Genomic DNA, 27949 nt, shown 5'->3' on the forward strand with positions numbered 1-27949 from the left:
CAGCTCAGATAAACACCATTTCTTTGGGGGGGGGGGGGGGAGTTGTGTGTGTGGGTAGCATACGGAGAAAGATTGTGTTTATAATAGATTTGCAGCTGAAAGATTTGAGAGCAAAACAGAATAGGTTGTCCAGCTAGTCTAGAAATTTAATATTTAGGAAGTTATAACAGATGCAAATAGTTTTTATTTTAATTTATTTACAGGAGGACAAAACAGGATAGAACATTTAACACAGTAAATATTCACAATGGGGGAGAATTAAAATTGTACATGTAAAGGCAGATTTTTAAAAAAAGAAAAGAAAATATATATATAATCTTGACAGGATTTTGTGTGAGCTCAAGCTGGGATTCATTAATTCTCCTTATCCACACTCACTGGCAGCACCCTCCTCTCCATGTGTCCCAGCCTGGGTTTGTCTGGGGTGGACGTCTTCACCTTCATCTAAAAGACAACATGAAATATGCTCTTAATCAGTAAAATAATACAGAAGCCAACAACGCTGCAGTGGCCACGTCGTATCAAACCTGATGTCGGTGGTCCCGGGGAGAGTTGGTCTCCTTAAGGATCTGCAGCGGCGAGCGTCCTTCTGCACCTTGGCGGGGGGGAAATGAATTAAATTACCATGTTAAATAAACGAGAAGCCATAAAGCACACGCGCACGCACCTTTCTGCTTCCTCTTTCCAGTCTGCCCCTTGTTTTCGTTGGCTGCATTCCTCACAGCAACACGGACGGCGAGAGGGGAGGAGCCTCCCTTCCCACGCTGCCCATGCACGCTTTTAACTCTCAGCCCACTGGCACCGAAACCTTTCCCCAACCACTGGGGCTTAAATACCACCTGACTGGGGCTCTTTGGGTCAAAGGTCGGGCAGCGGATGTGATTGGAAGGCTTCGGCTGCTCCGGGCTGGAGACGAGCTGTGGCAAAGGCTTCTCTTCCTCAAGATGCTTCGATTCCTCAGCAGATGGAATTTGCTCATCCTCCACGTTGGGGTGCACGTTGGAATCCTCAGCAGGGGGGACAGCTGCATCGCTGGGCAGCGGGGACGTATCGGGGATCCCGGCATCGATGCTGATAGAAGGAAGGGCATAAGAGTGATCCACACCATCTCCGACCACCTCGGAACCTGGCGATGACTCGGCAAAAACGTGGGCGGAGGTTTCTCCCTCGCGGCACGTTATCAGGCTCATGCTCAGCCTGTTGTGAAGCGGAGACTCCTTCGCTTCCTCGGCCTCTTCTAAGCTGATATCGGCTTCCGTTTGAAGCTCTACCTCAACTTGGGGCTTCTCGAGCAGCATAAATGGGCTGAGGTCAGCCTCGCTTTCCACCGGGGGAATTACGGGGGTGTGCAGGAGGTTGGCGTGCTCAGCCAGGGAGCCCAGGTTTTGGATGGGCTGATGAGCCCTGAGAGGGTCAGCAGAGGTCAGTGCTTCATCCTTTGAGACCTCCTCCACAGTGTCAGGAGTGCGTTTCTGGATGGATTTAGGTGTTTTGCCCTCGGCCTCATTGTGGAAGATCATACCCAGGCGGCGAGCGAAAGATCCAACCGTTGCTGCGGCGACAAATGGTAGAACACGTGTCACAGGTAAGAACGTATCAATGGGTTGGTTTTGGGCTCAGGACCCACCTCGCATGACTTCTCTGATGGGGGTGCGGCTGATGCCGGCTGAAGGAGAACGGGGATCTGTGAACGGCAGCTGGCAATCGCTCCTCACCTCAGCAACACTTTTGGACGCAAAGCCGCCAATCTAAAAAGGTTTATGATGGTTATAATATACAATCATCTTGTCCCACAGCCAAAAGAACCAGCCCTAAACTGGGAATCCCCGTCTGTGTTCTTTACTGGGAACATTAACCCCCCTGCCACTCTCACCCAGCTCAACCCCTGGAGACAACCCTTTGTTTCCCTGTGGCACATGAATTAGCACCTGGATCATGAGCTTACCTGGATAGGTGTGCGATCAAAGGTCGCTGAGGGAGAGCGAGGATCCATCAGCTCACCGATTCGATTGTGCTTGATAGCTGGTTCTGGTTTGACTGGTGCAGCCATCTTGCTCTCGGTGGATCCCATAGTTCTGTCTTTCTTTAACTGGTTCACACAGGCGACAGAAGCGTTTGAACAAACGGTAAATTGATAGTGAAAAAGATGGTGAAATCACTCTACTTTCTTATTTAATAATCAAATCCGTGCATACTTTCTACTTTCTTATTTAATAATCAAATCCGTGCATACAATAAAGAGATTCTGAACCTGAACTATCTAAATTTACCATGTAAAATCTTTCATAGGGACGATGATTAAAATGTAGCTTGCTTCGCTGATGAATGGAACCGATTAATTATTAGCATAGCCAAAATACTTTAGCAAGAAGAAAATAAGGCATCTTAGCTGAACGTTAATTCAAACTTGCAACAGAATTACTAAAACCTTGTACGCGCACGAATTCCCACGGCTGAAATGGTCCAATAAAGAGACTTATGTATCCCGTAGCGTAGCTCACCTTTCAGGTTGAAGCAACGTGGAGGTGCAACTCTTGTTTGTGTCGCATAAACACGAGACGAGGTTTAAAAGTTTTAAATGGCGCGCTTACGTATGTGATACTTTTAAACCAACCAATCAGTGGGCGCGCGTGTCCCATCGTCTCAGCGCTGATAGGCCGAGAACACTTCCGGTTATGGATGGGCGTGGCCCTCCGCTGATAAACCGAAGTTTAAACACTGAGAAGTTTGAGAAAATGTGCACTAGGGATAAACTTTAAACGTTATGAGTGGAAACTAGATATAGAACAGATTTTGATGGGCCATTTATAGTGGGCTGCTTTAATAGATTTCAAAGTAAATTCATGATAACATGAAATCTTTTAATTACATATTTCCCCTAAATGAAGAACTTTGGTTAATTAAAAGACAAATGCAAATAAAAACCCAAATAAAATTTGCCAACAAAAGACACTTGGAATAAAAGCTTTATTGCTGAATACTACATTAAACATTGTAGTCAGTATTTAATCTGAAAACAATTATAGTGCAACAATTATGATACAATACACATTATGGCAATATTTTACAACGACACAAATTGTTTAAGGGAAATTATATAAAGCAAAATGAATAACCCCCCCTAAAAATAACCAGATATTATGGGATTGGTTATGTGAGGCTTCTATATGACATATGATTAACATGTTCCAAGAAACATAAGCCCCAAACACACGATGTCAATGTCATCAGCAATAAAGTACCTTTAATTGACATAACTGCAGTAAATATAAAGTTCTAACCGCTGAATACAAAGATTATGAGATAACTGACCTTCATGATAACCACGATAGCCTGTAGATTCAGTTATATTCTTCACTGGAACAAACTTCGGGCAAAGCGAAAGCTCATTGAACCCAGTTCTCCAGAAAATGGGAGGACTGCGTGTCAAACATTTAACATACACCAACGTGGCTGTATTACAGCCTCAGAAACGACAGGATGGTGTCCCGAAGGTCTCCTCCACACGTGCGCTCCGTTAGCAAACCCCTCCACATGTGCCCGTTCGTGCACACAGCAAATTCCCAAGGTTTCAGCGAGTGGTGGGGCAACGACATCAAGACATCATATTCTCAAAGGCGACAGGTTGAGTAGGAGCCAGGAGCTCTTCAGTGTCGATCTGGATCAGCTCCTGTTCACATTGTGGCGTCTCAATTCTTCATCTTCCACGTTGCACGTGTCCCATGCACACACTCGCCGGCAGTTTTCATACGAGGCTCATCCGGCTCCCTTGTTTTCCGATGCGGACTAAATTTAGGGCAAGCTATGTACATATTTCGGCCAACACCAACAGCTCATCTTAGCTAAAATCCTGATAAGTCAGGATTACAGTGCGTCTGCGAAAGGGGCTTAATTGAAAGCGTCGTCTTCCTTTTTTCTGGAACCGCTACCACTTCCTCATTTTCTCCGCGACTCGCCTAAACATTTACTTCCCAGTAACGCACACTCGCACTCAATAAGATCCCACTCGCCGACTGGTCCTCATTCAGTCCCCCCCTCCACCTCTCTCTGGCTGAAGTGAGCCAGTAATGTGTCCAAGTCCCGCCGGTCAGCGGCAGCATACAACGGGCTCTCTCCCATCATGCTAAGAGCCATTCGTAGGGTGGACCAAATGTTGTCAGACATCATGGTGGCCGCTGCACCTCCAGGACCCCTCGCTGCCCTCCCGCCATCCCCAGCAGCCTGGCGCTGGAGAGAGAGAGCTTCAAGGAAGTGCTCCACCGCCTCTCTGAAAGGTAGAAAGAAAACCTCAGTATATGGAGTATGTATATGTATATATGGGTGTGTTTATATGGTTGCGTGTGTAAATTAGCCTGCTTTATTTGAATAAATAAATCCCAAACGATTTCTGGTGTTGGCCTTGTGTTGTTTTCGTTTGAACGGGAGGAATAAACAGAAAACTTTGTTTAATATGACCGATGCCGCCATCTAGTGGACGCAAAATAGATCGCACTTAAAAGTTAAATTAGTCGCCAGATACTCACGACAGGCCCAAAGAAACGACATTAAATTACTTGTTAAACAGGCTGAAGACATTAAGCGAAATACTCGTCATTAAAAAACTCTCCGTCACCTGTGTGCGCCAAGGTTCACGCAGCTGATTCCTAAATTGTAGCGACTTCGTACAAAACCAGGCTGCAGTTCTAGAGCCCTCCTGTAGGCGGCCACGGCCTCCTCGGACCGACTTCCGTTAGCAAGTGTGGCCCCCAACTTATTCCACAGCAGGTAGTCCTGATGGGGACGGAAAAAATAAAGAGATGGAGCGTTGAACTCGGCACGTATGAGGATAAATCCAGGAATCGCCTCTTCACCAACCTGGGGTGTGACTGAGAGAGCAGCGCTGAAGCAGTCCACGGCTTTGTCATACTCCCCGCTCAAGTTGAACAGAACTCCAAGCCCACACTGAAGCTGTGGGTCCACCTGGGTGAGGTCCGAATTAGCTGCTTGCAGGAACAAATTCTGGACGTCAGTAAACAAAGACCTGTGCGAGAAAAAAAAGAAAAGAAAAGGTCACGGAAATATTAAACAAGCGCAGCTGGATCAGTGTCCCAGATGAGCACAGGACTCACTCCGGCAGCAGTGATCCAAACCTTTCCCTCTCCTTGTCCCTTCCTCTGGCGCCGTCCTTTTGGCGCTCGCCCTCGTGTTGCTCCCACACAGAACGGTATTTTGGGTTGTGCTTCAGCCAGTCGCGGAGAGTCTCGCAGGCCTGCCGGTGCAGCGATTCGTTGGTGAAGCTGACCGCCAACGCCATCAGGGCTGTCAGATTGTTGTTCTTCAGCTCTATACATCTGGGGGAGAAAAAGCTCATTAGCGTCTCTCAAAATGAGACGTTTTAATGTTACAGCCTTTTAAATGAGGGGAAAACGTTGGCCAGCTTGGTGCAGAACTCCAATAACTTTCGCTCAACTAACTCAAATTCTGGTCAAACATTTACTCCTGAGCAGTGACAGAAAGTCACCTTTGTTCCACTGCTACTTTATATTTCCTGATACTTCAATCCTCTTTATACTGATCTGTACGGCAGTTGATTCATTTTTAGAATAAAAATCTGTTAAACCTTTAATTAAAGTACTTGTAATTTAATTTGAGTAGCAGGGTCCCATTTATAATTATTTAAATAGGAACAAATATACACTAAACCTTGGTGTTCTAACTTAATTCATCCCTAATGTGTTTCTAAAATACAACTTATTTTCGGCCTTTTAGAACTGATGTAACTTTAATTAAGATTTTGTTTAAGAAAATATCCATTCTTCGTTGTTGGAGCTGTGCTGTGTTGCAATTACGCTTTCCTACCTGCGGAGGGCGCTAATGGCCGCAAACTCCTGCTCATTCTCTGCCTGACAGGTGCCCAGATACTGCCAAGCCTGCAATGATTTATGGTCCAATTTACTTCCTTAAATATAAGTGGAAAAATAATCATGAAACAACATGCTTGAGGAGTCTCACCAGCTGGTTGTCGGGCTCTTTCTGCACTGCACTTTCAAAGAACCGTACAGCGCCTGGGATGTCTCCCGCCTCCATCCTCTTCACTCCCTCTGACAAAGGGTCCGGGTGGGATAAGTAAGGGTTGTCCTCTTCAAACTGATACCCCTGAAAAATGTAATCAGAGCATGCAAGCTGGTTGTGTCAACAGATTGCATTATTAGAATTAGATGCTGCTATGCTGTTACCTTGTCGTACGAAGAGCTGAGCAGCTGATCGTAGTCAGACAGCCAGGGATGGCTCTCTGCATCCCTCTTGGCCATCTCCTCCCACTCCTGCTGCAGCGTCTCCCAGAAGTCAACATCACTCTGGCAACAAGACGCACTCAGAAATATTAAACAACCGCAGCGCTGGTGTCTGTGGTTAAGCTTTGGCTGCTCCCACAACCATCAGTGATTGCTCAATCGGACAGTGTCACACGGTGTCTTTAAATGGGGGGGGCTTTAAATCAGGTCACTGTTGTAACTCACCTCCACTGCAGCTTTAGCGTCTTGGAAATCGGTCGACGTGGCAAACTCGTCCACCCAGGCTTCAGCCGACTCCTGGGACACCTAAACGGGAATTCAGGACAGTGACAGCGGTTGATTTGAGCCGGCGGCTTCTGGCTAAAATAAAACTGCTCCTTTTTTTAAATTTGGCGATGGTATTAAAAAAAAAGGGGCAAATATAAAGGAAAGTGAATGAAAAGGTGAAATAGATAAAAATAGCAAATGCCCTGCTCTTCTCTATTTAAACCTAAGCAGCAGCGAAATAAATGAATCAGGCATGCATCTAAAGGGCTCTGTTGCTACGGTAACACCGATGGCTGCCACGACCGCGGGGTCATACCTGCCTGACGACTTTGGCCCACTGCTCTGCTTGTTTAGCTTTTACTTTCTCAATCTCCTCATTCCTCTCTGGGGTTTCCAAGGGGAGACTCCCTCCCCCCGTCTCCTTCAGGAACTACAACAGGAGGTGAGGAGGCGGGGGGGGGGTTTGAGGAGGCGGTGGCGGTGGATGAAGGTATTTTTGGGAGAGCAAAGTGGCAACGATTTTAGGTGGGAGGAGGAGATGATGAATGGCGGTTGTTAATTGGGGGATGATGAGCCGAGGGACCCCAGGCGAGAAAACAAAGTACATGTGAGAGTTAGAGGGCAATAAAAGAGGACAGAGACACAGACGTGCAGCAGGATGTGGAAGCCCACTCCCAACAAGAGACCTCGCAGCGGTAGGCTGGATATTATGTCTGAGCACTTCATTGCTACGCAGCTACGGAGCCACGCAGCCCTGCAGCTACGCAGCCACGCAGCTACGCAGCTACGGAGCCATGCAGCTACGGAGCCCTGCAGCTACGCAGCCACGCAGCTATGGAGCCACGGAGCCATGCAGCCACGCAGCTACGGAGCCACGGAGCCATGCAGCCACGCAGCTACGGAGCCACGCAGCCACGCACCTACGGAGCCACGCAGCTACGGAGCCACGCAGCTACGGAGCCACGCAGCCACGGAGCCACGCAGCCACGGAGCCACGCAGCTACGCAGCCACGGAGCCACGCAGCCACGGAGCCACGCAGCCACGCACCTACGGAGCCACGCAGCCACGCAGCTACGCAGCCATGCTCCAGGTAGCTTCTCCGCTCTGTATTTACATTTCATTTGCTTTCACTCCGTCACTCTAACCGATACCAAAACCACCTCCTCAAATTTGCAGCTGTCTCTGGAAGTTCGACCTGTAAAAGAGTTCCTGTTCTTGGAACCTTTGGCGCAATCTTCCTCACTTTTGTCAAAATGTGGGAGGAAAGGAAAATTTCACTGCTGTGAACTTTCTTCCCCTTTGATTCTCTGGTAACAACTTTAGGCTGGAGACTAAAAGTTGGAATGTTAGTTAAGCTTTAGTTTTTGTAATCTTAACTAACATTCCAACTTTTAATCGATGTCTTTCCAATGTACTGTCCTGATATCAAAATAGCTGTGACCTTGTCCAAAATGCAAACTTTAGCATATTCAAACCCGTCCAGTACATTTTCTGAGCGATCATAAATCAATTATTCAGATCTTGACAGAAATGGGCTTCCACAGCGTTGTGAAAATACGCACATCACATCTTCAACGTGGGCTCAACCCTGCTGTGTGTGAGGTGAAACGGAATCTAAAACCATCGCTTTAAACCAGAGGAAAAAAAGCTGAGGGAAAACCAGTTGGAGAGGAGAGGAACCGTGCATTATTTTAACTTGAGCGCAGTAAAGAGGCGTCTCAACGAAACGGAGCAGTTTCCATCTGTGAAAGCTGTGCAGCTTCATGTTACACTGCAGTGGAAAGGCTGCTTTTGGTGGGATTTCTGGAAAATGTTAGTCTGCGTCAGATACTGGGGTGAGTCAAAGGGAGACAGGGCTCATGCTGTAAAACAGTGGGCTTCCCCGTTGCAATGCCCCCCCACCTCTGAGTGGAGACTCGTACCTGGTGGAAGTTGGAGGCCCAATTCTGAGCCTCCGCGGCCTGAGCTTTATCTGTCAGCTGTTTGTCTGCTCTGTTCTCCACTGTCACACTGCCCTCGCCAATCTGCCTAACGAATCGCAGGAACTACACCACAGTGGGGGGGGGGGGGGAGAAATGACAGCAAGACAACATTGATCACTAATCGATCACTTCTACACCAACGTACTGCTGGTTTCATTTCAGCCCGAGGTGACCCAAGACGATAGAATTGTAAAAAATAAAATGTAGCAAATGAGGAAAGAGGGGGAGAGAGATATGTTCAAAGGAATGGCGCGTGCTCTAAAATGATTGGGCAGCTCTCAGGTAAAACATTAATCCTCAGCTCACCTCGGTGTTCTGTAACTTGGGGTCGTCAACCTTTGAGACGAGCTCATTGGCCGTCTGCCTCAGCTCCTCTTCGGGGTTATATTCTTTTGTCCTGCCACATTAGCAACAATGTTGTATAAGAAACAAGATAAGAGGCGCTTCTATATGCAGACTGTAAAATATGACTGGGTCACACATTCTGGTGTAAGTGCCACTTTAGACGCCCACAACCTGCATTTTAATCCGTTACCTGCACTTATCCTCTTTAACTCCATCACTGAATGAGTCTGTGCTGCACAGTTTACACAATCAATTCTTTTTGTCTGCTCTAATTAAATGCTCACTATTCTATTGTTCTAACCATTCATTCTCCTTGTCTCCAAGATCTCCCAGCCACAACTTCTCCTCCGATTGTTCCAGATATTCCTCAGCCCAGCGTCCGGGATCTGAGACAAAGAAGCAGGCACGCTGTAAATCCTCACGCCAGAGGGACATTTGCTGTCGCCTTGACCGACATGACTGAATCGTTCCGGAGCAGAAAGAGAATTGTGTGGAACACCGGCTACCTGCAGCCTCGGCGATAAATTCTCTTGTCCAGTCTGCATCCGCTGCATCCGTGAGGGAGGCGACTCCTGGAGCGGACGTAGACTCGGGACCGAGAGAGAAACTCTGCAGCCCAGTCCCCCGAGAGCGCCAGCGCCGCCACATCTGGCGCTGCGTTGTGGAAAGGTGCCATGTTTAAAATGCTAAAAAGCCTTAGCGACTCACTCTTAGAGGTTACCGAAGAAAGGAACGGAATTTGATTTGTTTGGCAGCAGCAAGAATGATAAGAAGCACCTCTCTGTGGAGCTTGTCTGTAGCTTTGCTGGTCAATTTGCTGCATTTCCTCCAACAGCTGACCCATGTCGAAGGTGTGCGCCGGTCGTGGCGGCGCCTGGAGGAACTCATTCACCAACTGCAAATAAATATATTGGGACTATATTGAGCATTGGGAATTCAGAGCAGATAGGCGCTGCTTCAAACACAAATCTTTTGGATATTATAGCCAAGAAACGGTTCTGAACATACTGACCTCTTCTTCTGTTGCAATTTCAATTGCTGTGGGAGGAATCTAAGACACAAAAAGGGATTAATAACGGAACGGCTCGGGCCACGTCTGGCGTCAGCCTGCCTTTCCATAGTGAGACTGAGCTTTAAAGATGGGCAGGAAACTGATGAACGGGCTCATTTTGAGTTGTAATATTTACTCACTGTGGGAGTTGAATGGTGGCGCCATGCTCCCCCTTCCTTGGTCATGTGAGTGGTCAACTTCATGAGGGGATTGGCTCCCCCACATTCTGCCTCCACCAACTCCCGCATTGCCATGGCAACACAAGGACAAGGCGACTTCAGAACAGATCAGAATACCTAAAAGTTGAGGAGACAAAACTGCATATTGACTGTATATGTTGAACAATTCTGTTCGCTGCAGCTTAAAACTGACAGGGACAACAAAAAAAAGCTATTGTTTTTTTTAAACAGGCGTGCAACGAGACCCTTACATGAACGGAGCTTTACAGGAAATGATCAAGAGTACACCTCAAAAGACATATCAGTCTACTACAACCTGCATTAGGTGACGTATCCACGTCAACCTGGACTCCCCAAATACCACCCACAGCTCGACCACAAAGCCGAGGCTACCGGCTGGAAGCTGACAATTTAGCAATGATGGGTCAAGTCAGTTGAAATCTTATGGGTAATCAGGCTGCACATGTGTGCGCTGGTCATGCAAACACAATTCCAAGCGCCATCTGTTGTTTTCCGTGCCATTTCCAGGGTGACTTTGAGCCGTTAATAATGTGGATGTGTTGGCCTGGCAGGCACAGGAATCCACAGAATGCTTCCCTCATTAGGTCCAGTCAGGATCAGATGCTCTGCTACTGGGTTAGGGTTAGTTAGTCATAGATAACTGATCATACAGAACCATCATGGCCCAATCACAAACTATTGTTTTAAACCTAACACTGATGATGACTCAGCAAATGATTTTTCTTATAACTGAAATAAAAACAATGAACTAAACAGGAACGTGTACAGACGAGCTACCCACAATTCAGAAAGTCTAGGTTATAGATTTTAGGGGATTCTCTTCCTGCTAATGCAAACTGCTGTGGTGGGATGATTAGTGAAAGATAAGAGGATTAGTCAGATATTAATAAACACACAATCTGAGATAATGAACTGTGAGTCTCTTTCATGGAACAACAAGAATGGACAGGGATTGTGGTAGAACGTTATAACTGAACACAATTCCCAATAATGCACTACAATGTGCACTATTGCTAAACAGTCGTGTCGCTTTTTCTGTGCGTTTGGACGAACTAAACAGTTCCATCACTGTGAAACAGCACACAGGTGCTTTACTTGTGTCCCGACTTTAAAACGTTTGAGTGGGTGCATGTTTCCATTTGCAGATTTTAAATCAAGACACCTAAAGGAGCCTGTTAGAATAACCAGCTGTCAAATGTCAAGCCAGTTCCCAACAGTGCACCAGGACCAGTGTGCACTGATGCCTTTACACAATGCCTGCACAATGCTAGCTTTAGCCTCAGCCACAAACAGCAACATTAGCACGATCTCTCCTCTTATGGAGCCAACGTGTCGCACACCGCATTGCAAACCAGAAAAAAAAGGCTTAAGCGTCGTCAGAAAGCTGAGGGGAATATTTAGCTTCTGTCAATCTGGTTCGTAGAGATCATTCTTGGCGAGTGCAATCCGAGAGGCATGAACAGACGGGTAGCATGATGTTCACCTCACCGCCGACAGCCGCTGCTGGAGCCGAAGCGACAGTCCTCTTCCCCGGTCTGTCCGTGTATCTACACCCTCGTCCGATCGAAACTGCTGCGGTGTCCAACCTCTCCGTTGCCGTCAGACCACAGCTGCCGTATATTATTTGCGATTTTATTTACTTTCCTCCTCCATGACCCGCCAAGAGCTCCAGCGATCGCTAAGACGGTGTCTTAACTTTAAGGTAGATTCGTATTCCCGAAAGCGTTTACGTGGGAAGAGCTCAGCGTTTCGATGCCGAACCAGAGATGCTGGAACAGCTATTACGCAGGATGAGATAGACCCGGCGAGCGGCGTGAAGGAAAACACGCTTCCGTTCTCGGGAGGGGGCGTGGCTCGTCTTCCCCGCCTCTTTAACCCCACAAATTAACATTTAATGTCTGTAAAGAAGATAATTAGTTGTCAACAAAACAGCAACAACTCACCACATTTTACCACTTACAGATTCTTGCAGCATCACGTTGCTGTCAACATCTCGCGAGAGTAAGTTGTTGACTGAGCCGAACTACTCTTGTCCCCAAACCGTCTCTGATGAGTGAGCTCATTAAAGTGGCACAAAGTCCAGTAAAGCAGAAGGGTGGTCGCACTTTAATACAGATTTTTACAAGGAAAAAAAATGAACTGTGTCTATTCTTGAGGAGTCTTCTGTCTCCACCTTAAACTCAGATAAATGGGGTTCGATGAGTAGCTGAACTAATAAATTCAGTTAGGTGTTTAGTTATTATCCGGGACAATGAGAATGCTCCTCTAACAAGTGGAGATGTCATATAGTATTTTTATTATGAATTTGTAATGTGTTCTGACACTTTTCTATAACAGTTAGTCAGCATATTCCATATCATCATTGTATCAATAATTACAGGTAATATTCCAATAGTAACATAGCTATATGGTAAGTTATTAATCAATGTAATGTTTATTCCTTCTTAACGTCACACTCAAAAACAACAGGCTTTATTTACTGACAGGTTTAGCACTGCACATTGATAGGCTACACAGAAAGACAGCAAGAGACACAGAGGGCGAGGAGGTGAGGGGAAAAGGGCAGGCGGTGGTGGGGAGGGAGGAGAAGCACACCGTTGAACATTCATAGAACCAAACATATCGTATGGCGTTTGGATAAAAGGAAAGCAAGTCACGTTTCAACTGTGAAAAATCCACCCATAAGTGTGAACAATGAGTGCTCTCCTTTTTCAGTGATTCAGATATTGAGAAGTTCTTGCAACATTATTACACACAAATTGAGAAACACTCATCAAGCCAGGAATTATCATCCTTATTACTACTACTATTATTATTATTATCATTACATTTTTTTTTTCAGATGCTGTCAATATGAAATGAAGGAGGAAAAAGTAAAGTAGAATCAACTCCCACTCAGAAGTGTGCAGAAAAAGAGTGGCCGCAATAATAATAGTAATAACAATAATATAATATTCATCGTCATATATACAGAAAATTCATTACAATCAATACAATCAAAACTGCCCAAGCTGAGCTGACATTCTGGAAACAGCAGGGGAAGTATAATAGAGTGTGCATACGTGTGTGTGGGCATGTGTGTGTGTGCACGTCCTCTGTTGATGTCATTGTAACAGCAGTTTGCAGCGGGTGAAAGAGCCAGAAGAGACATTCCAGTGGTCAGTGTGAGGTTGGGTCAGAGGTCATGGTAACTGTAGCCTGTGATGTGAGTGAGTTTTGGGGGGGTTTCTGGTCTTTTCCTGGCATAAGCTGAAGTTTTGCGAAAGCTCCACAGAAACCACAGAGACAACATGGATGCCCACAAACATCTACGCTTCATGGCCAGAGAAATTGCTGATTGATGGTGGACTATATGGTCTATATGTGTTCTTATCTAATGATCAGCCCCGAGTCAGGAGTTAAAAACGCAAGTACAACAGGTTACAGTTTAGTGGCGGTGGCTGACCTCCCTGTCGTCACGCTGCTGCAAGCGGAGGTCGAGGAATATGTGGAGAGAGGATGCAAAAAACAAACCAAACAAAGAAAGACGAGAAGAGCTTGTGCACAGACTTCTTAATTCAGTCTAATTAGGGAGTGCAGACATATTTTCGGAAGAAGGCTCCTGTCTCTCTGCCCGCAGACCTTTGTGGCTCGTTTGACATTTGTAACGATTTCACTGTGTTCAATAACAAAAGACAGAATACAATCATTAAAAAAACCTCATTCACCCATTATTACACTATACAGACACGTTACCATCTTGTGATTCAGTAGAGGTGCACCACAAACAATTTATCTGTGGGGTTTGTTCAGGCGGTTGAATTACACAGACTGTTTACATTGTGCCATTGAACACTGAAGTGGAGAGCGACTCCCACCGCTGGCGGCAGGTCACGTATGGCGCCGCGTGGCGAGAGTGCTACAGTGGTTGTGGTTGTAAGCATACATTCCGTCTACTAGTGGTGTCAGTAGTCGTCGATATTTAAAAGTGTTGGAGTGTGTGTGGCGGGTTGTGTGGTTCCCATGAGAACTGGTGCAGAGACACGTGTGGCTCAGTAGCGACGGGCGGCGCCGTCCCTCCCCTCCTTGACGATGATTCTCTGGTCGTCGCTGGCGTCTTCGGGGGACTCTGCTACTTCTTCCTCCTCCCCCTCCCCTTCCATGTCAGCGGAGATGCCCATACGGGACTCGTAGGTCTGTCGGATGGACCGGACGCCAGCGTGAAACTTTAATTTAAGTGCTTTTATGACCTTTAAACGTCACGTCAGATTTTACCTCCATCGGGTTTACTATGATGGTGAGGGCAGAGTCGTCCCACTGGCCGCTCCCGTCCTTAGAGCCGCCCCTCGCACCTTCACCGCGACGATGAATGGAGCGAATGCGGAACACGCCGAGGATCACCATGACAACCAGGAAACCCACGCACACCATTATGATGACTGTGGCAGCTCCTGGTACGACTGGGAAGGACAGTGAAACGCTCAATCATCACGATATAAGATCATCTATAGGATAAACCTACAGCCTTTGTAACAATATGCAACATACTGTATATAGACTAACAGAGTCAATCACTTCAGACTAAGTTCACTGCCCCTCATCTAACGTTTAACACACCGTTACCCTGCAGCGATAAATAAACAGTGCACGAGATCCATTACTGGCCCCAGTTTGATATATGGACAGGTTCTGCACGAGAACGTAGCTGAACTGGCCTACAGCGGTTCTCAGAATAATCCCAGTGATTTACTGGGAAGTTTGTGTTAAAGAGACGGATACTAGAGAGGCTGAAGTCATTCAGAAAAACATCCAGTTTGCAGCAATACTTAACATTAAAGAAGCTGTATTGTTGATAGGAGAGGGCTTTAAGTGCCCAGTAGCCTTGCTGGGCCAAAGTCATACAACACAAGACAATGTAGAGAAGTCGGGCATTGTTAATGTCTGCGTCATCAGGAAAAAGAAAAGGACGTCTTTTAGTGTTACGTGACGGAAAATGGGAAAATTAAGGGCTTTCGGAGGCGTGATGGAGGACCAGATACCAGAACCTGAGAGCTGTCAGTGCAGAGAAAAACAGCCAACCTCACCTCCGTGACATTGGACCGGCGACGGTGGCGCCGCAGAATGCAGCGTCCTTCATGTCGGACAGCCAGGAAGAGCAGCCCGCTGACGGCGAGACTCGAGGTTTAGACACGCGTGGCTGTAAACGCTCGTAGCGCCAACATGCCGAGCGGGATGCCAACGTTAATAAAACCAGTGCGAAGTAAAACAGCCAGCGTCACCACCCCCAGAACATCAAACAGTGTTGATAGTTCCAGCAAATAAACCCTCCCCAGAGCTGGAGAGCCACTAACAGCTCCCAGCGGAAGATAAGAACACACACAGAGTTAAACGATGTTTTTTAACACGGGGCCACAAAATACAAAAGGTAAACGCTCATTTTCATAAATGTCACTGAGGAACCACACAGACTGTTTAGTGTCGTGGATGAGATACCGAGCCAGAGTGAGCTGTCCTAATAAATACTAGGACTAAAGTTAATGTGTCAGTTACAATGAGAGGAGGCGGCTCATCCCAAGAACACAGGAAAGAGGTAATTAATAAATTAAATGTGAGAATGGCAGAGTGGTTTGTTGCTGCTTCCACTTACTCAGAAAAGACAACTTACCTGAGTTGCGATGTGGGTTTGGTAAAGTGTGTCCGCTCAGCTCTCCAGCATGATGGGATGGATGGAGGAACTGTTGCTGGGAGGCTAGCAGGTGAGATGGGTGGTACAGATTGTCTAGAGAGTGGAGGAAGTTCACCTGGCAGGCAGGAGGACCCAGTTGGTACGTTCCACAATAAACCAAATACTTTGAAAGAATGTCACACTCCAGCTCAGCAGCGGAGGGGCCGTGCGGATGGTTCTTCTTACCTCCAGAGTCAGTTCGTTGCTGGTGTATCTGCCATTCATCTCAGAACAGGACAGACGGAACCTCCTCTCAAAGCGGGCTGAGCCTTTGGCCAGTCTGTAGCGGACCGAGCGTAGAACGTCCTCGTACACTGAGATGGATTCGGCGCCTGAAACGATGGCAGACATATACAGGGATAAAGACTGTGAAATAAAGGAGGAGAGGAAAGAAAACACGACAAAAAAACCAATATTAAACTTATTTTGTGCTAATTAAGAAGCTTATTCCCAATAACAGACAGGTGGACCAAGCAGGAGGCCAAAATGCCTCCTGGACAGGTGTTTGGTCCATACGTATGGTCCCATTTCACACAACTTACAGCATTTTTCCACATTTGACATCCTTGCCCGACGTCTACCGCGGCCCCTGTAGAACGTCCTGTATATGGACGTTACCTGTGATGGCGATATATGCAGTAGTGTTGATGATTTCCAGCCCTCTCTCCCGTACGACATCCATGTCAACCAGAAGCTCCTCCCTTTCTGGGTTCAGCTCCTCCCCCAAGGGTTGGACCTCACAGCCATCCAAAGTGTGAGCCACGGCGTCAGACATCAGGGCTAAAAGGTGGTACAAGGGAACAAGCGGCTCATGAAACCAAAAGGTACCAGGTGAGGGTACATGGAGCAGGAAATGCTGGTTATTGTTGGGTGTCGGGTGAGCGCACGCGTGGCCCACCTCCACCTTCCATCCCTTGTGCAGCTGTGTTCACAGCATGAGACAGGGAACAGACAATCCGGAGCTCAGGGAAGAGGGAGACGCCGCGAGGACCTTCAAACTCAGGGGCAGGACGTGCCAGATGAGGACCGACCCCAGACAGCGAGATCTGAGGGGCGTCAGGCTGGAGGACCACCAGGTAGCCTTCCAGCTGTTTGAGGGACAAGCAGCTCTCTTCATTGAAACATCTGGCGCGGAAGGAATTAGTGGCAGGGAAAGAAAAAGAAAACTGGGTTCAAATTCTTTACTGTATAGATAATGCAGCCATTTATTACAAGTATTTGGTGGCATTTTTAGCACCCCTCCAACGAATTATAATTATAATAATGTAAAATTGCTTCGGTTCCCATTCTTGTTTACAGTAAAATCATTTGGCTTCATATTTATATGTTAAAGCAACATGATTAACGGTTTAACATCATGCCTGCTAAGCCTGAGCTTGTTGTTGCTGCGAGCCACAGCAGCACGGCTCTAAGATTGCCAACAAATTAGCAAAACAGTCGCAGAGTGACAGATGCCCACGATCCGATCACCGCCGTCGAGCTGCAGCCAACGGAACCGCCGCCGGTGAACCTGAACGCACAGCTACAAGCGCCATCGTTTCACATTTCGTTTTCTTCCAAAGACAAAATCAAATTACACAAATGTGTCCGTTTGCAGTGCGATTCGCCACCGGCGGATTAAACAGCGCGTGTGCACGGATGTGTGTGTCGCAATTTCGCTATCAGAGTGAGCAGCTGCTTCTATCGGCCTCTCCAGAAGGGCCTGCTGTTCAGCCATCTGAGTAACTCCTGGCTTCAAATCAATCTAATCTCCACGCACGCAATAATACACACTGATGGCAAAAAAAAGGAGGAAATCTGGTACGCCTGGGCCAGGGGAGGGGACAAACAACCTCTGCACGTGACCTTGACTCATGTGGAATTCCAGCAGTGACTTCTTCATCACACAACTACAGGAGCCAGAAAAGATGGCGCTGAATACGTGCACAGAGCACAAGAGATTAATCAGGGCTGATTTGTGCGCAGGCAGCATGTTTAATCGGAGGAAAAAGAAACGACGATCTCTCACATGTTGTATATGGACTTAAATGTACTTCTCAAGGTTAATTAAAAATTCATCATCTCAACGTGAGCGCTGAGGCCAGGGAGCCAGTGTGCAGCAGTCAGGCATGGCTGAGCACTGACACAGAAACAATCTCGCTGTGCTTTTTCCGTTCTTAACCATGTGATTCAGTGTGATGCAAGCTGAGGCGCCGATTCAGCGCCAGTTTGTAGCTCTGGAGCCTCGTGCTGCCTGTTTATCTGCCACCAAAGGTGCCACAGAGGAACATCAGGCCAGCACTATTGTAATGAAGGTATGGAGCGACAGAGAAGCTGGGCGATCGTTAAAGGGGGATTAACCAGGAAGGATGATTTATGCATCTGCAATTTTCTTTGTCATAGTGAAATAATAAGCAGATAAGATATTCTGTGTTATCTCCTGCTTTGACTTATTCCCTAATCAGGTCTTTCCTGCCACAGCACTTCTTATCACTGAGAAGACAAAGTCCACCCTTGATGAGCTCAGCGTCACAGCGGCCTGCGGGCTTCTGAAGCTCTTTTTTAGATGCTGAGTTTCTGGCGCTTCACCCGTCACTGTGCTCCAGCGTTTGTGTGTTTTTGATACCTGAGCGATGTGGTTAGTTTGAGGGGTCTGACTCCAGGAGTGGCAAAGCGGAGGGAGTTCCTGTAGGTGACCTGCTGCACCGCCCGGTTGAAGCTCTCGATATCGTCTCCCTCCAGCACTAAGACGGACTGGCTGGGGTTGACGTGAACCTGCAAAGTGAAAGCAGAAGCTTAAGATGCCACAGATACAGTCAACTCGTTTTGGTTGAAATGCTTTCCCCCTGGATACAAGGTCATCAACCCATCCTCTGGGGGGGGTAGGAAACACTTGATAATAATGAGACCGCTAAGATTATTCTCTTAAATCGGTAAGGTCATTCTCTTCATGAATATCGAAGCAGATTCTGCTTAGATACCCTCACAATTCTGCCCTTTTAAACGTTCTAAAGATGAATTAATGTTCAGAAAAATGATTAAAATTGAAGGTGAATTGGATTGTGGCCCTAACATAGAGGATCTCATTTCTTGTTTAGTTTAAGATGGACACAGCGATCTTGTTACAGATCTAAATCTGTGTTTGAAAATACGTAAATTCGACCTTTTCTTCATTAAACACTGAAGCATTTGTGAATGGCTGAAATCAATGAAATGATTAAACAAGACGATTAAACCTGAATACGAAGCATTATGTTCAGCTATGGTGATTGTTACATGTGTGGTTGCATATCTAATAATTACAATCCCAAAAGGATTCCTCTGCAATCCTGGGAAAGTATGAGCCCATTTTAAAACCAGGGTTCTATGTTTCCGCCTGTCTTCACCTTCATGCCGGAGCCCAGAGTCTCCAGGTCTCCGAAGTCCAGGCCCTCCCTGCAGGCATACAGACACTCCACCACACTGTGCGGCTCCACGCTGCCGGGACGCACCGTCACTCCTGACAACAGGCCGTGGTAACTGCCTACGTACTTGACTGCAGAGCAGAGACAGTAGGGAATGAGTTCAATTTATTCCAATAATGTCACCGCTAACTGCACGCACAAAACTATGAATCTCAAGAATTTACCCTCGGAGATGGTGTTGTTTTGCATCTCCTTTTGTTTCTCATCAGGCTCTGCAGGGAAAGCAGCGAGGGGCCGAGGGGAAGGGACGAAAACAGAACAATAGAACACAATGAGAAGAACAGTTGAGTTCAGCGGCGTCTGAAAAATATCTGCTGTAACAAAGAAAACAACAGAGGAACTTAATGAGAATAAAGCCCAGCTTCTCATCATTAACCAGAGAGACCTACTGTGATTGGCAGCTAGAACATCCCAGTTTAACCATAGGCCCCAGTATAATTGGCTGTTAGCTGTCTGTTACTCACAGGTTTTTTCTTTTTGCTTCTCTGAATAATTGATAAGTCAGTGAGGAAGTTAGAGGAATTCCTCAAAACTGCATCAACCAAGTGATTAGTGACCAGAATCAGGGAGTAAATGGGAAACTGTCTGCACTGGAGGACGTCAGGCAACACCTCAGCTTGCTAACAACTCTGCTCACAGCGTCCGAGGCCAGGAAAAGTGAATAAAAATGAGAATTATTTCCTCACTGCCTCCATTCATTTGTGTCAAACGCCATCGATAAACTAGAAGGTGTGAGTTTACCCCAGCAGGCGCCGATGAACATCCTCTGACGCGGGGCGGGGTTGGGGATGGCGCCGTTGTCGTGGATCAGGGCGGGGTCAAAGGTCACGCCATCAACGTATAAGGTCACCGAGGGAAACTGGACACTGAGTGAAAGGTGATGCCACTCGCTGTCGCACACCTGTTACACAGAGACGACATAGTGTCAGCGTGCGCTGAACCAAGGTTACAGCTCATTAATTATGCAGGAGTAAATATCTGTTTAATTACTGTTGCTACACACACGTTTCCTCAGCATTAGGATGCATTTACCTCTGTTTGGGGGGGGGAGCGGCAGTTTAGCGGCACGTGCTAATCCAACATACGTTTCTTTAAAGGAAAGGTTTAGCTATGTCACCCATGAAAAACATTTGTTTGCTCTCACGAAGGGTACAAATAATAGAGATGGGGGAATTATACAGAGGGCTGGAATAAAAGACGGGGGTAATAAGATATTGTGGTTCAGACGAAGGGATTTGACAAATCTTCTTTGTATCAGCTCTCTATCTTTTAATCCATTCGGCTTCAATCTGTCTGGAAGCGCTGGAGTCAGCCAAAGCCCCCGCCCCGATCCCCCGTCAGCCCAAACCCCCGGGAGTGACGCACGCCTGCGCCAATCGCCCTCACTTCTCTATTTGATTTCAAGGCGTGAATAAAGAAGGTGGAAAAAGTGGAGGCGACAGAGCATCAGAGCGTCCCACAGCACCTGCTCCAGTTTCCACAGGAACTTGACGGGTCGCGCGGCCGCGACGTCGGGCCAGTAGAAGAGCGAGAGACGGCAGCCGTGGACAGACAGGGAGTAGTGGGAGAAGGAGTCATCTGTGGAACAGGAGCACAGAGGAGCACAGGTCACCTCTCACCATCAAAAACCTCCCACTCTTTCACATGATGGGCTGCAAAAGCTCATTAACTCGGAAGTTTTTAACACAGTTTAGTCAAAAATATTGACTATTGGTCAATCGCGCGCGACACAAAGCGTGTACATTAAGCGCTACACACTTCTCTATGTATCGTTGTTTTTCAACAGCGCTGCTCCAGCTCATTCGTTTCTCTGTTCTTACCCAGCTGAGGTCGGCAGCAAACACGCCTGCGACGTCAAAGGCTTGGAGCTACTCACACGATACTGTATATCAAATATTATGCCTGGCACGATTTCAGCGTTGCGCCTTCCGTCTGCTGTCCGCTTGGCTACTCAAATGAAGCAGATGGATTCAAGTGTGCCTCAAGAGCACCTTGATAGCGGTTGTTGAGGCTCTAAACACATTTTCTTCCCCGCTGCCGTCCTGGGGAGGAGAAGCGGGGACGGGTTATTTCATTTTTTCCCCCGGTATGACAGAACACACCGTTTCTGACAGTGCTGCACACGATCGTCTCCTCCTCCTTGCGGTTGCCTCTGGTCGGAGCGGTGGCGGGCTGGATGTTGCCGCCGCCCCTCCGCATCCACAGCTGCAGGGTGAAGTGGTCACCCGACAACGCGGAGACGACGGGATCCGGCACCACGGCCACGTGGTTGGACCCGTTGAAGGAGAACACCAGAGAGGAATCGGAAGAAGGAAGTGTGGGCAGAGCAGAGGTCCAATTAGCAGCAGGAGACGGAGGTGGAAGGAGGTCCACTTCACCCCTGACAGCTCCTGATGAAGGTCACACAGAGGATTAAAGAGCCCGCCTCACGAGTGTGTGTGTGTGTGTGTGTGTTCAGGTTTTCATCTCACCACACAGCCGGCGCACTGATCTGTCAGAGTAGCTGTCTCTATCACAGCCCTTCCCGATGTGTCCGGTTTGCAGCTCTACGGTGGCCTGGATGTTCCACACTGTCTCCTCACACGTCTCCAGATGTAAACCGGGGAACAGGGGGATGCTTCCTGACCCGGGGGTGTACTCCACCCGCTTGGTCCATCCTGGGAGGGAGAAAAAAACAATTAAAAGCTTCATCAAAGCTTCTAAAACAAGGTTCTTAGAAACACACAGAATGAAGTCAAAACTGAGCAACAAGGTCCTAAATGTTAAGTCTTAAATCTAAAATGAAAAGAAAACTGAACCTACTCCTGCTGATAACATCAGAGAAGGTGTAGCAGTAGTGAATTTGGTTAGAAACCTAATGTCAAGATGAATTAATCAACCTCCCTTGATAATTACCTGCAACGCTCTACAAAGCCGGGCTTATATAAAGAGGCAAAGGTCATTCAGCGTAGCAGCAGCCCACGCTCGGTTCAACTAACGGCGAATTTGCTTTCTGACTACAGAACAGCCGAGTGACGACAAGACCGTCTGCTCGTCCTCTGGCGCATTATGAAGGAGAGTCAAGAACACAGATATCTACCCATCCAGCCCGGTTTGCAGGACGGTTTGACCGTGACGACAACCTGGGCGTCAGCCTGAGCACGATTCTTCCCACAGTCGAAGGCGGTCACCCAAAAGGTGTGAACGCGCTGATGCTTTGAATCCAAAGGCTCTGTGTTCTTAATGTTACCTAGGAGACGGAGGCAAAGCGAGAAATGGCAAAACAAAGAGAAGGAAGGCCACAAATAGAAGGAGTTAGTCATTGACTGGAAGTTGCGTAACTGAAAAACACAAATGGGCATTTATTAAATGTAATTAAGGAAAGGGAGGAAGCTGAGTGTTTCTGTCCTAATGACCGAATATATAAATAAAGGAGCTGCTCATCGTTTGCAAAACTTGGAAAGTGCCGGACAATTTTGCAGAGTAGGGCCATAAATTTTATTTTCTACCCATGAGAGGAATTATGTACCCGCAAGTACCTCAGTTGTTATACAGATACTGATCTCTCAGCAGCTTCTGGTGTGTGTGTGTGTGTGTGTGTGTGTGTGTGTGTGTGTGCTTTTTAATTAACATGCAGTTGGAATGCTGAGGCGAATATTCAGTCAAGACGCTTTGGAGAGCCGATAAAGCAGATCGTGTAAAAGGAGCATAATAAGGCAACAGTGGAGAAGGACAAACATTAATAGTTGTGCTGCGGGTCGTTACGGCCGCCAGATAAAACACGTCTCACCATCGTTGTCGATGGCGAAGGGCACATTGGGAGTGATGATGTCATAGAAGCAGATCTGACTGTACTGTGGGGAACAGTCGGCGTCCAGGGCTTCCACGCGCACGATTCGGTCGAACAGACGCCCCTCTGGGACCGAAGCCTCGTAGCGGCGTTCGACGAACACAGGGGAGAACTCATTGACGTCATTCACGCGAACGTGCACGGTGGCCCTGGGGGACGGAGGAGTGGGAGGCGAGACACAAGCAGAGCGATTAAGCCAACAACAGGACGCAGGCAGACTGAAACGGTCTTGGCAGCGAGAACGTCGCCGTTAACCACGAAACAGAAGGGACGGAGCTCACTTGTGGGACTTCTTGCTGTTCGCTCCGTCGGGTCCCTCTCCGCAGTCGTACGCCTGGATGGTGAAGCTGTGCTCCCTCTGATTCTCGCAGTCCAGTGGCTCTTTGGAGCGGACCAGACCCTCGCCAGTGGAGCGGTCCAGCACCACGGCTTCAAACTGGACGGTCCCTGAACCTGAGGGACCGTTGTGAACGCGGAAGCCGCAGATTTCACCTGGGAGAGCGGAAAAGGAATGGAATCACCCAGTAAAAACAACCCTCATGTTAAGCTTTTTATGTCTGAAATGTCTAGAAGACTTTATGAAGTTCTTAACTTTCAGTGTTGCGAGCGTTGTTCGATTACAGACATTTATTATCTATTCTTCCATTTTTTTCCCCTTGGAAATCAATAAAATAGCCGGTAGCTTTTGCACAGTGCTGCAACCTTCAGCATTTCTAGACGTACATATAGGAACACATCCTACATGGGTTGGCTTTTTTAAATATTATACTGCAGTTTGACAAAGGTTAATAAATGCTCCAAGTCTTTACTAAATATCTTCAACATCTAATGTCTAATTTCCATTTGAGGCCAACAGACAAGTGCAAATGTTGACAGCAAAATGGGGGAAAGAAAACCAAGCATATTTTACTACTTTTTCAATAAATAGTGACAATCTACTGTAAAATAACCAGCTTTGAAATCCGATTATACTGGGGAGTGCAGGGAATTGCAGGCCTCATCTAAGCGGCACCATGTTTTACAAAAGCAATCAATTACGATGGATTGCAGAGGAAACTCCAAATGAAGCCTTCAGCTTCTTCAGCAGGTATTATTATGGTCGGCATCATTTGAGAGGGGTTCAAACTGCTAATTTTATCTTCATTCTTGACACCAGCACCTGTGAATTCCAGGGGCCACTCCAGCCGTTCTATTATACTCTGACTGAACACGGTTATTTCCAGGAGTGCAAACGAGATAACCTCATTTCTCTGGGCTGCGGCGGTGGACCACCGCTGGTCGCCTCTCCGATTAAAGGTTGAATTACACTCCGAGGGACTAAAAATAGTGAACTCTGTGACTAAAGACAGTGCTTTTAGTATTTAGGCTATCCATCGATTGGGAAATATGGTTGGAAAATAGTAACTGCAAAGATGTTTAAGCTGATTGTGTGGAGTGTGCGATAACTGATGTTTTTCTCCCTGCTCTCCCTCTCCCGTCCCCACCCTTCGTCCTCGCCATTGATGTTACCAGCATAGTGCAGCGGCGCATCTTTATCCAGGGCAAAGAGAGGAGGATTGAGCAGCACCGTGTTGTCGTTCTCCATGACGATCCCCTGGTACTCCGTCTCGATCCATGGCTTGTGCTTATTGGCTGAACGTCGCACAGAAGGGGAGAGACCAGATAGACTTTGGGTCAAACGGAGCAATTAGAAAGAACAAACGTGTCTATTTTTAACACTTCATTATGGGCAAGGGCATGTTGAGGATGTGCTTGAGAGGAAAATAGGCAACTTATGCATGTGTGTGAACACAGAAAGGCCCTTTAATCACATCCGTACCCGCGCCCTTCCTTCCTTTCTCCATATTACGCATCACTTTGTGCACCTCTGTGGTCTGCGGCGTAATTATAGCCAGATTCCACCTTATCGCACACAGAGGGGAATATTGCTCATATCAATCAGCCGCACCGACCCGCCAGAGGCGCTGCACAATAACGCACGACAAAAACAGTCATGTCAAAATCAAATGCCTGAGGTTTACTCAGAATTTAACCTTTAATTGGGATTTAATTATTCATCCGGGTGCTGGATGTTCTATGCTGGACGATCAAAGACCAATTTAATGAGCCAGAAAGATGATGATTTTACTCTCCAGCAAAGAGAAAACAAAAACAAAAGAAAAGCTGGAGCGCGGCCCCTCTCTGGCCCTAGGAAAGCCTCACAAAAACTGTGAGTAATACTTCCACGTGCGCTGCGTTCTCCAGAAGATCTGACGCCACTTAATTTGGCCATCTTGTCACCGTGACAAAAATGGAGGAATCACCCGGGTTTAAAACTTTACAGCTACCAAAACGAGCACTTGAGGACAGCTTTTGGGTGCCGTCTGTAGTTGCTTGCAATTTCGTGGAAAATTCACTTGGACATTTTTAATTTTAGTGTGGTTCTTCAATTAAACTTATACTTATATGAGGGTGAGTGAAATATTATTTATGGTGCAACCCAGTAGTCAGGCGTGCAGCCTGGTAATTCAATTCTAATAGATTTTTCTACAAGGAGAGAACTTAAGAAGGGGAGGTTAATCAGGATCAAGATACCAGAGAATTATTTATAAGCGGTATCTCACTTTTTAAATGAAACTCTTTAGTGTTATCAACAGCTATTTCTGGTGTGCTACAAGACTGCACAAAGTGAATGAAGATAAAATGTATAATTCATGTAAAATACATTTAGAGATAGAGCGGATCAAGTGGTTTTATTCCCCTTCGTCCCCTGAAAACAGCGAAACTGGCTCGGCTGAGTCTGTTCAGAGAACAATTTAACACTTTAAAAAATGAAGACATCAGAAACCAGGTGAGGTTCAACACTCAGACTTAATCAAAGGCCTATTTAACACGGTCTCTCCAGGTCCAGCCTGACACCGGCTCCTCCTTCTCCTCCAGCTCCACACTCCTTTTATGTGTCTCATTTTTGGTCATTTATCTCCTGCCCTCGCTCCCCTGGCTGAGCTTCCTCCTCCCTCCGCTGCTATATAGCATTAATCTGAGCATCAGGCCTGTGGATTACATACGGGATTACAGATTGAAAGGCATCCCTCTCCCCGCCGCTCTCTGTCTGCATCGGCACTGCTCTGTCACTCTGTCGCTCACCCGCCCAGCTTCATTTATCTGCCTCACACACGTATAAACGTACACACGCATCCTCGGGTATCTCAGGCTTCTCCTCTTCCTCCGCGTCACCTGATCTCACCAACCTCTTCCTCCTCTGTCCTTATCGGCCTGCGTCTTCCTGGCCTTGTCCTCTCCTGCCACAGCTCCTTCTCTACTGACCGTCTGCCTGCCTGCCTGCCTGTCTGTCTGGCCGTCTGTCTGTCTGCCTGTCTTCCCCCTCTCTCCTTCCATCCCCTCGTCTCGTCCCTGCATCAGCCTCCTTCAGCTCCTCTGACGTTCTCCCCGCACGCGGGCTGTTTCGCTCAACACCATAATAATCATTAGGACAATGATGTTGAATCAGAGGATGACAAATCTCCTATAAGGACAACGGATTCATTATTCACCCGTGGGCACAAGAAACAAACTGCACACACACGCACACTCGCCTGCCGTCTCAAATGTTGTTGCAATGAGGAAGCTGATGAGAGATGAGAGATGAAGAGATGAGGAGAAGATCCTCAGGAGCTTGACGATGGCTCTGACGGGCCTTTTCACGTCCCCATGGCAATTCAAACCATCATCTCAACACTTTACAATCAACAGTGGAAAAAGGAGAAGCAACTGACCTTTGTTGCCACTGGCAACTGAAGTCAAGCAAAGGAGGAAGAAGGAGAGAAAATTCAATCTGTCCATCTGAGGGAGGAGAGGAGAGGTAGGGGGGCAACAAGGTGGGGTAAGGGAAACAGGACATGCATCAACACCTGATCAAACACGGAGATGGAGACACGTCCTCAGATTGCACCAGAAAACAGAACTTACATGTCACATAACAGTTGCACTAATTGATTATCCACAGTGCTAATTTGGGGATATCCACAACAGAACATGCACACACCTGCTCATTTGGCTGCGACTTGGCTTTTACATGTGTGGGTGGTTTTCCATGGTTTAATTAAGGCTTCCAAGGCGTAAAAGACCCACAAAAACCACAAGTGCAGCAGTTAAAAATGAGCCCTTGGGGATTTTCAGATGTCTTTGACACACCGAGCCTCGTTATTTGTTTTCTGACCACTGCTGCGGTCCTCTATCAGCTCAGAGGAGTGCAACCCCCCACCCCCCAACCCCCCAAATCTATAAATCTAAATAAAGGCTGTGCACGGGCTCCGTGAGCACAGAAACATGCTATGCGACAATAATCAGTCATTGCTGTGCACTGACACACGTTATCGGCGGGGGCTCCGTGACCGCCTCTGGCCATGTCGGCAGCTCCACCAGCAGAGAACATGTCGCAGGAACGGAGGTGAGTTAAGATCGCACGATTTGGTGCCGTACCGTGAGTGCGGTGATGCTCCTGGTTGGTACCCAGCCTCTACGCTCGCAGCATCCGCCTCTCGCAGCGCTGCCGCTCGGGTCGCCAAAGCTCCGGCGGAGGAAACGGGGGGAACAAGGAGGTGTGCGGAGAAGCTCCAGGGACGAACCTTCCTGGGGGGTGACTCGAGCTGGATCTGCGGGTGCTGCGGGTGACGAGGCGGATGTGGAGAGCGACGGACGTGCTCGGTCTTTCGGCTGCACGGAGGAGCCGAGAAGGGAAAAACAGCGGGGAGCGTTACGCTGCGTCCCCTCCCTCTCGGCGTTTCTTAACCCGCCCACACTGCGTCCTTCTCCCTCTCAGGCTCTCTCACGCCGGCCCCCACCGGCTCGGCACCAGACTGCTGCTCTGGCCACT

At 47.5% G+C, this 27949-nt stretch overlaps 3 protein-coding genes across 5 annotated transcripts; all 3 read right to left on the reverse strand.

Annotated features, from left to right (window-relative positions):
• Positions 1 to 177: 177 nt before the first annotated feature.
• On the reverse strand, positions 178 to 2636 carry cdca3 (cell division cycle associated 3). Of its 3 annotated transcripts, none has more exons than XM_057046067.1 (6): positions 2502 to 2636; positions 1946 to 2089; positions 1628 to 1748; positions 668 to 1552; positions 528 to 589; positions 178 to 444 (listed from the first exon to the last, which is right to left on the reverse strand). In XM_057046067.1, exons 2-6 carry the CDS (start codon positions 2069 to 2071, stop codon positions 355 to 357), a joined length of 1284 nt encoding a protein of 427 aa, XP_056902047.1. In that variant the 5' UTR covers positions 2072 to 2089; positions 2502 to 2636; the 3' UTR covers positions 178 to 354. The 3 variants fall into 3 exon arrangements, with proteins under 3 accessions (XP_056902047.1, XP_056902045.1, XP_056902046.1); XM_057046065.1 differs by having other exon boundaries at positions 528 to 595; XM_057046066.1 differs by having other exon boundaries at positions 528 to 595; positions 2429 to 2510.
• Positions 2637 to 2948: 312 nt separating this feature from the next.
• pex5 (peroxisomal biogenesis factor 5) lies at positions 2949 to 11923 on the reverse strand. The gene is given in 18 exon segments (XM_057045943.1): positions 2949 to 4267; positions 4613 to 4770; positions 4855 to 5020; positions 5109 to 5330; positions 5839 to 5909; positions 5992 to 6135; positions 6216 to 6335; positions 6498 to 6578; positions 6856 to 6969; positions 8463 to 8585; positions 8829 to 8919; positions 9169 to 9253; positions 9374 to 9464; positions 9466 to 9521; positions 9645 to 9762; positions 9880 to 9918; positions 10059 to 10214; positions 11602 to 11923. Coding segments are annotated over 17 exon segments (2040 nt in total). The 5' UTR covers positions 10173 to 10214; positions 11602 to 11923; the 3' UTR covers positions 2949 to 4020.
• A 468-nt stretch (positions 11924 to 12391) lies between these two features.
• On the reverse strand, positions 12392 to 27895 carry clstn3 (calsyntenin 3). The gene is made up of 19 exons (XM_057045875.1): positions 27556 to 27895; positions 26850 to 26916; positions 24604 to 24726; positions 23376 to 23586; positions 23035 to 23243; positions 22345 to 22494; positions 21737 to 21922; positions 21368 to 21655; positions 20731 to 20843; positions 20007 to 20166; positions 19430 to 19477; positions 19188 to 19336; positions 18428 to 18576; positions 16721 to 16947; positions 16441 to 16602; positions 16009 to 16154; positions 15763 to 15898; positions 14373 to 14557; positions 12392 to 14293 (listed from the first exon to the last, which is right to left on the reverse strand). The coding sequence occupies exons 2-19, from the start codon at positions 26914 to 26916 to the stop codon at positions 14150 to 14152; spliced, it is 2853 nt and encodes a 950-aa protein (XP_056901855.1). The 5' UTR covers positions 27556 to 27895; the 3' UTR covers positions 12392 to 14149.
• Between the last annotated feature and the right edge of the window lie 54 nt (positions 27896 to 27949).

The sequence above is a fragment of the Takifugu flavidus genome, chromosome 10, assembly GCF_003711565.1.
Source record: "Takifugu flavidus isolate HTHZ2018 chromosome 10, ASM371156v2, whole genome shotgun sequence".
Classification (NCBI taxonomy): Eukaryota; Metazoa; Chordata; class Actinopteri; order Tetraodontiformes; family Tetraodontidae; genus Takifugu; species Takifugu flavidus.